This window comes from Rutidosis leptorrhynchoides, chromosome 7, assembly GCF_046630445.1.
Source record: "Rutidosis leptorrhynchoides isolate AG116_Rl617_1_P2 chromosome 7, CSIRO_AGI_Rlap_v1, whole genome shotgun sequence".
NCBI classification, from domain to species: Eukaryota; Viridiplantae; Streptophyta; class Magnoliopsida; order Asterales; family Asteraceae; genus Rutidosis; species Rutidosis leptorrhynchoides.
In genome coordinates this window covers 317,211,908-317,220,490 of record NC_092339.1, presented here as the reverse complement: position 1 = coordinate 317,220,490, position 8,583 = coordinate 317,211,908, and the positions used below count along the sequence as shown (strand labels likewise).

The following is an 8,583-nucleotide window of genomic DNA, read 5'->3' as shown; positions in this document are numbered from 1 at the left end:
AGCAATATTAACCAAGTTTTGACTATTATGACACAAGTGTAGGTCTAAGACATGTAGCACAACTCACTTAAGAGTTATATGAAGTTTGATGAACCAAAGTTACATCAAAGTCTTAGATCCAACACATACATGAACTTTAAAACTAATAATAAGTTACAAACTTGAAAGTAAACTTATAAAATCAAGATCTTAAGTTGTAGAACATAGTTCTTAGTTAGATCTTGAAGATCCTAGACCCAAAAGTCTAGATCTAACATAAGTGTACCAAGTTATAATTAAAGAAAGCTTACTTACATGTTCTTGAACTTTTAAAGTTAATTTTAGTTCAAGAAAGTATGAGATCAAAGTTAACTTGTAACACTTGACCAACAACAACATGAAATTAAAGTGCATAATATAAAGAAATAGACTAAGTAAACAAGTAACTAGTTCATGGGTTGTTCATCCTTTAAAGATTCAAACAAAAGTTTGATCTTTAAGAATGTAAACTTTAAGTTTACAAACATGACTTACAAGTAATGATTTCCAACACATAAACTTACAATCTTTTGAAACAACATATGTAGAACATAAACTAGTAAGTTTAGTTCTTGTGTGTTCTTGTAATTACAAGATAAAATGAAGAATCAAACTAGAAAGTTTGGTTCTTAGTAACTAGTAAAGAATAACAACAACAAAGTAAGTACTCAACAACAACATGAAACAAGTAAGTAAGTAGACATTAACAAAGAACAGGTAACAACAAGTAAATGATGATGATGTTCAAGTATGGAATTCGGTTTTTAACAAGAAAAGAAGAAGAAAAAAGAAGTTCAAGTTACTTACAACTTAGAGAGAAAAGAGAGAAAGTTAGAAGTGTTTTGTGTGTGTGTTTTGAAATGAGAGAAATATGAGTAGAAGTAATACAAAAAAATGAAATGAAAACTCCTTCAAAGAGGCCTATGGCCGACGGTCAAGATGGGGAAAGGGAGGAAGAGGTTTGCTCACTAGTCCATGCATGGTAAAGCCTTAAAGTTGGTTATTAGATGGTTGTTTATGGGAAAGAACAAGTAACAAGATTCTTACCAAGTTAAGTCTTCTAGTTGCAACTTAAAGTGATACTTACATGTGGTGATGGGCTAAAGAGTCCATGAAAGAAGTAGGATGGGCTTTATAAGCCCATATTCAAGAGTCCATTTACATTAATCAAGCCCAAGTTCAAGTAATTAACAACTAAATCCAAATAAAGCCCAAGTAATTAACTAACAACCTTAGTTAATTAAAATGATTAATAAAATCAATCATGAATGTAAATAATATTCTAAAAATATTATTCGTGAAAGTTTCGTGTGTCACAAAGACGTTTCGGGCAATTAAAGTCAAGTACGGGCAATCATGGCAACATGTAAATATAATAACATACATTTGATAAATCACACGTATTAATAATAAACATTATTAATAAATAAACGTTGGAAAATCCAGGGTCGTTACATTTTCTTTCAACAATCTAACCCAAAATCCACCCATTTAACCCTCAAATGGGTCATACAAGTTCCAAATGAACAAACCCTAGCATAAACAAATTAAAATTCAAAACATAGAGTTGAGACTTACCAAAACTATCCACTTGTAGCTAATAACAAGGAGAACAACTTTAATTCTTGCTCCTAGGATTGATTCACAAATCTGCACCTCCAAATCTTAAGTTTAATCTAAGTGGGTTTTATGTTTTGGAAGGAAATTGTGAAAGAAAAAGGAAAAGAAATGAGTAATTGAGGATAAGTGGTTGGTATTAAAGGCTCCCATCAGATCTACACGTAAAAAGACCAAACTACCCCTAAAACCCTTTTTAAATCGCAGAAAAAGGAGTCAGGCCAGCAGATCTGCCGTGGCGCGGCTCGTTTGCCGCGGCGCGACGTATCGAAGGAAAAACGACCCCTCTTAACATGCTTTCTGATCCAGGTTCGCTTTATTTGTCGCGGCGCGGTCCCGCCTGTCGCGGCGCGACGTTTGCCTAGGCCTGGTCACTTCGACAATTTAACACAAATCGATGGTTCAAACAACTAGCACACCTCATTCACTCTTCCTATGCACGACTAAGTTTCAACCTTAAGTCTCACACGACTCAATGCCATCGCGACACATACATATACACGCTCACGCACGCATTCGTAAATATATATATATATATATATATATATATATACATACATATATATATACACACACACATATATGCACTAACTCAAAAACTAACACTTTGGCTCATTTAATCACATAAACGAACAGGTTATAAGCGTGCTAATAATTAAGTTTGTACCTTTAAACGCGCACGGGAAAACGGGGTGTTACATGTCACGTACTTATATTAATGCTTTCTATTCGTAGAAGCACGCTATCTTTTGTAAAACGCTATCTTTTCGTGAATGCAAACTTGTTTTAAATCAGCATATAGAGTTGTAACCTTGTAATGGACCTGTTGTTGATGATCCATACACGTTGATTTTGTACGGGGCGTCACATTAAGCCTATCCGGGAGCCTGACGAGGAAAAATGCTTTTTCTTGCTCTTTAAGTTGTTTCCTTGTTTAGATTTGCCTATATAAACACCCTATTGTAACCCTAACATATGTACACGAAATTAATATGGAAAAATCTCTGGTTTGCGCATGTGGACTAAACCCTTCTCCGTGTTTTGGAGTTGGGATATAACCACGTTAAATCCTGTGTTGTTTATTTATCGTTTTGCTTTAATTATTCGTTTGTCGTTCTTGGGTTAGTGATTAGTTTAAATCACTTGTCTTGTTTTGGTCCTAAATCCTAACAAGTGGTATCTAGAGCTCAAGCTTCGAGTATGGGCACGATGACGATTTGAAAAGCAAGGTGTTCGATATGGTTGATGACTCGGTTTTTTCATCAAGGTTAGATCAAACGACATGCTTGTGTGTCTTGCAACTTGTATCGAGATCTAGAGACTTAGTTGATCGCGGTGAACTTAGGGTATGCCTATGTATCCATGAAAGTTAATCACATTAGGGTTGGTCTGATCCTGGCAGGTTATGATGTAACGGTGCGCGCGGTTGCATTATGATGGTGATTTACTCGCGAAGTGTTACGGAGTCTAAGGGGTCAGTTCGATAAGGTTTTGTTGCAGAAGATACAGGGAGAGATTTTCTAAAAGATCCGAGTGACGGATCGGGTTCTTGTTCCTCGTTATCCCGTACGAAGGAACGATTGAGCAAACTTCGGATATTCATGCGCAGTTGTAGAAGAAAATTCATAGCGGGTTCGTTAACCGTTGGATCGAATTGATTTGTTTTGTGTGGATAGTAGACTTACTGAACTACACGTGGTAAAAATTTGAAGCTGATCGAACCGTTGACTTTTGAGATACGATTTTTTGAATCTGGGCAGTTTTCAGGATGACTTTTTTTTCGGGTTTGAAGACGGGAGTACGAGACGGTTTTGTCTCGTGAAACTTCAAGCGATACAAGCTATGTTTTCAGAGATTGGGGTTTGTTTTGGAAGCTTAGGAGGTTGATTTTTTCTCTCGGTTTAGAGCGGTTGTTGTAACAAACAAGATGCATCGGGTTCAAAGTCGATAGTGGGAGTTATCGGGGAAGTTTGGTGCTTGCGGGGTTTGGAAACGGGATGACCAATGGAGTTTGGTCAATATTCCAGGGTTTATGGAATATGCGGGTGGATTAGAGTTCCTAGTCACTAAAGGTAATTAGTTGTCGAAGGGAATCGGATAGAACGCATTCGACGGTTGCTCGGTTCTTGGTTGATGTTTCAACAAAGGGAGCGGTTTTCTTCGAGGGTGATCAATTAGGAGTTTTTAGTGACGAATGAGAGGGGATAATTTTGTAAGTCCCGGAACTTGAGCTTTCTAGGATCGTTGAGGGTGTCGAGAACTTGGTGTGAGTTTGGTAACCGACGGAAGTTATCGAGCTAGTGGGAGTTAGTCGACTAGTGGAGTGGTGGAGATGTTTATGCGACATTGTCTCCAATGTTCTCAAGATTAGTGTGATGATTCCGGGTAACACTAGGGCTTCGAGTACTTGTTTTACTCTATGATGGCAAAGAAATTTGTGACTGACTGGTGGTACGAACCAAGTTTCTTTTCGAGTAGCCGCTGTTTTATTTCTTACTCGTACAATGGGAGCGTGCTTGGGATGAGAAGATGAGTTTGTGAAATTCATAGCTATGAGGAGGTCAGTGAATTAGCGAGAAAGCGGAAAGTTGAAAAGTTAGTAGATTTCGAGGTTGTGACTGCGTTCTCACTGGAGCCTTGATGAAGAGTCTACGAGGGCGTCTGTTGGAATTTCTTATTGCTGGGAAGGAAAATCACAGATAGACGGTGAAATTCTGAACGAGGGTGATCATTGACACGTGTGTTCGGGATTGGACATGTCTAGAGTGATCGATGAGGCGGTGTAGTCTCGTGAAGAATCCTATAATTGAAGATTCGTATACTTCAATTAGTCTTATGGTGTAAGAAGATGATCTTCGTGTTAGAAGATGGTGGCGATAGAAACCAAGATGGCCCAAACTAGTAACTATGAGATTGGATTATCACTCAACGGTGTTTTTGGTGTCAAATGACTTCACTTGATCGTAGGCTAACGAGTGAAGTGCGGCGTGATTCGGGTGTCTCATCCGGCGGTATCAAAAGGAGTTGGTAATCGGCTAGTCTAGAGTTATCGTGGGTTTGTTTAAACATAGTGATGGGTTGATAAAATGGGTTGTGTTTAGATCATCCTTCAAGTGGGAGATTGTTGGATGTGTGAAAGATATCAAAACAACAAGAAAAGTGCATTTTAGTGTTAAGGCGCGCCGTGGCTCATTAAGGCGCGTCATGGCTCAACATTTGGATTGAGGTTGGAAGGTTGCAAAGCTGTCGGTTTTGAAATCATGCTTTAAGCCACGACACGACTCCTCCAGCCACGGCGCAACTTAAGCCTATCCGGGAGCCTGACGAGAAAAAACGTGTTTTCTTGCTCTTTAAATTGTTTCTTTGTTTATTTTTGCCTATATAAACACCCTATTGTAACCCTAACATATGTGCACGAAATTAATAGTGAAAAATCTCTAGTTTGCGCTCGTGGACTAAACTCTTCTCCGTGTTTTGGAGTTGGGATATAACCACGTTAAATCCTGTATCATTTATTTATCGTTTTACTTTAATTATTCGTTTGTTGTTCGTGAGTTAGGATTAGTATAAATTACTTAGTCTTGTTTCAGCCTAAATCCTAACACTGGTCGCTATAAGTATCAAACAAGTTTTGTCGTTGCATTCCCACGAGGGGATTATATAAATCACATAAATCTAAATCCAACCAACATCTTTTGTTTTGCATAATCACCAAATTGTAGCCTTAGGTGTATTTAGTTGACCATTCAACTTATATTAATCACATTCTTTAAACAGTCGACTGGTCCCACTTTGTTGTTTCTAGGTTCCATCCCAAATTTCATTTTCATGTTTCAGTTTCTTTATACATAAATTCCCAATCAAACTTACCTAAAAACCTCCATCTTTCACCTAAGCATTTCATCAAACACCTTCCGTTCATCTTTTTCACCTTACTTAACGTTAAATCATTTACCTTTTTTCAATGGTAGGCAAACACGGGGCACCGGGAACTTACTTCCCATTAAACACCGGCGCAAAGATTCCGGCGATCGGACTCGGAACATGGCAAAGCGGCGGCGGATTCTGCGTTGACGCCGTAAAAACCGCAATCTCAGTCGGATACCGTCACATAGACTGCGCACATCTGTACGGAAACGAAGCTGAAGTTGGCGAAGCATTATCACAAGTATTTAACACTGGTTTGTTAAAACGAGAAGATATATTTCTAACATCAAAACTTTATTGTACGATGAATTCAATCAATAAGATTGAAAATTCAGTCAGGGTCTCGTTAAAGAATCTCGGGGTTTCATATTTGGATCTTTATTTAATGCACTGGCCTGAGAACTCATCGTTTGGTGATGCAACTGATCCGCCTGCAAATTCGGGTAGTGAGTATAGACAGTTTTGGAGTAAGTTGAAAACAGCGTGGAAATCGATGGAACGTTTGGTTGAATTAGGGCTTGTTCGTGCGATTGGATTGAGTAATTTTGATGTGAATCAGATTAAAGAGTTGCTTAAATCTGCTAAAATTGTGCCGGCTGTTAATCAGGTTTGACCTTTTGCTAATTACGTGTCTGCTACGTTACATATTTCATGATTGATCATTTAATATTTATTGTTTGACGCTTTGACCATTATTTATGTTGTACTTTCTCTTTTACATGGAAAAAAATGCAATCTTTTTCTTTGGGGTACCCCATTAATGTTAGAACAGTGCTTTATGATCTCAACTTAAAATTAACTATTTTCAGTTTATCATATGATACATTGATAATCGCTGTAAAAGTCGCTAGTGGGGCTAATCGGTCTGGACCTTGTAGGACTAATCCGCCAATTAATCGGTCATTGACCAACTTTGACTGTATTTGACCAAATAAATCCGACTTTGAAATAATAAAACTGACTTTGACCGATTAAACTGGACTTTTGACCGAATAAATTCGGCATCGAACTTATAAACCCGAGTTTTACTGACTGAATTAGACTTTTGACCGAATAGATTTGACGTTGAACTAATAATTGTGAATTTGACCGACTAAATTGGACCTTTGACAACTTTGACCGAATAAACTTGCCAAGTCGGGGACTAGTTGGGGACCAGACGGACTATTTCAAAAGGCCGACTAGTTAGGACTTTTGCAACCATGATGATAATTAGTGTGTATTGGGTTGGGTCTTGAGGGGTAATTTAGGTAAAGTTTGCATCAATTGAAATGTTATAATTCTCAATGAACAATGGGAGTACTTAAACAGAATCCTCAAGCTAAATTAATACAGAGTAACATTTATGACAGTTTTCAACATACATGATACTGTACTAGGTTAATTTAAAAGCTCTAACTGCAACAGAAATATAATATGCATATATTTTTCTGAGTGACTATGTTTACATGGTCGACGTATACATGCTATCAGTACATGTAATAGGTACACCTGTACATAATAAGATTGTTAAAACATAAAGTGACAAAGTATGAAATGATCATGTAGGTGGAGTTGCATCCATTTTGGAGGCAAGATGAGCTTGTGAAGTTTTGTCAATCAAAATCTATCCATGTATCGGCTCACACACCCTTAGGAGTACCAACTTGCAATACTACAACTGATAACGGATCGAGCGAGCAAGAACTTGGAACCCCTCATATGTCGTTTAAAAGATCAAGATCAGTACACGCACCTATGCTAAAGTTGTCGGTAGTTGCAGAAATTGCAGACAGGCATAAAAAGACTCCTGAACAGGTACATTTGCATCTCTTTTATTGAATCATATAAACATTTTATAGTTAAAAGCCATATTCTTGGAGTAGATAATTTATCATTTACTTACTTTTTTTGTTTGTTTAGGTTATTTTGAGGTGGGGTCTACAACGAGGGACGAGTGTGCTGCCATGTAGTGTGAATCCCGAGAGGATACAGCAGAACATTGATATATTTGACTGGAGTTTGTCAGATAATGAATACAAGCGGTTAAATCAGTTAGAGCCGCAAATATGTTTATTTGGAAATGGTCCGTTAGATGGTGTGTATGATAATAATGAAGGATCTGTTCTTGGAAGTGGTCCACTTCAAGCCGTTAATGAAATGGAAGACGATGCTGAGTAGATTTCTCGATATTTGATTTGTTACATATATGGTGTTTCTCGCGGGTGTTTTTTTTTCCTTTTTTTTTTCTTGACTGTTATGCAGTATTTGAATTTGGGAATGTGTGTTCTTGGCAATTGGTATTGTTGTCTTGAGAACTTTGTGATGTATAAAAGTACTCAAATGATATTAATCTCTCTTTTTACAATGTATTTTCGTTTGGTTTTTAGAAGTCGAAATTACATACATATTAGACCACTGATAATAGTGATGTTGAGGTGGAGTGAAAGAGGGGTACTTTTTGGATATTGTCGTTGACATGGCCATGACAGGGAATGAGGGCTTTTGTAAAAAGTTTGTAGGTGATGTGGTAAAATTTGATTAGTATTTGATGTGTAAATAATTAAAAGTTGGAGAGAGAACATAATCTAAACCAATTGCATGCTGCCATCTCACCATCACGCCATCTCTCCTCTGCGTTTTTTGTTGACAAACGTCTGGCTACAAATGCCCCACTACATACGTTCGTGGGGCGTTCTCGTGACATGTAGGCGGCAAAAAGGAAACAAACGCCGCGTTATCTGTGATCTTAAAGGAATCACCAAAAATTGCGATACTGTTTATTGCTACCGATTTCTCGAAAATTGTGAAGTGACCAATTGGTTGTGCGCACTGCTGAAAACATGGTATGAGGAGGTGCGATGTATCATGTATTGTACTTCTGGATAGCCAGCTTTCAAACTTTTTCAAAGAGAACTCACGCAAAAATGTTTGTATGTACTTAAATCCAAAAAAGTGTGTTTAGGCCCAATTAATGGCCCAAAGTCTCAATTATCAATTTAAAGGTGTCTTTCATATTGAGCATTGGCCCAAATATCCACT

The 8,583-nt window shown here is 37.6% G+C and overlaps 1 protein-coding gene across 1 annotated transcript; it reads left to right on the top strand.

Annotated features, from left to right (window-relative positions):
- The first annotated feature begins 5,560 nt into the window (after positions 1 to 5,560).
- LOC139857820 (NADPH-dependent aldo-keto reductase, chloroplastic-like) lies at positions 5,561 to 7,942 on the top strand. The gene is made up of 3 exons (XM_071846657.1): positions 5,561 to 6,169; positions 7,111 to 7,359; positions 7,465 to 7,942. The coding sequence occupies exons 1-3, from the start codon at positions 5,600 to 5,602 to the stop codon at positions 7,720 to 7,722; spliced, it is 1,077 nt and encodes a 358-aa protein (XP_071702758.1). The 5' UTR covers positions 5,561 to 5,599; the 3' UTR covers positions 7,723 to 7,942.
- The last annotated feature ends 641 nt before the right edge of the window (positions 7,943 to 8,583 follow it).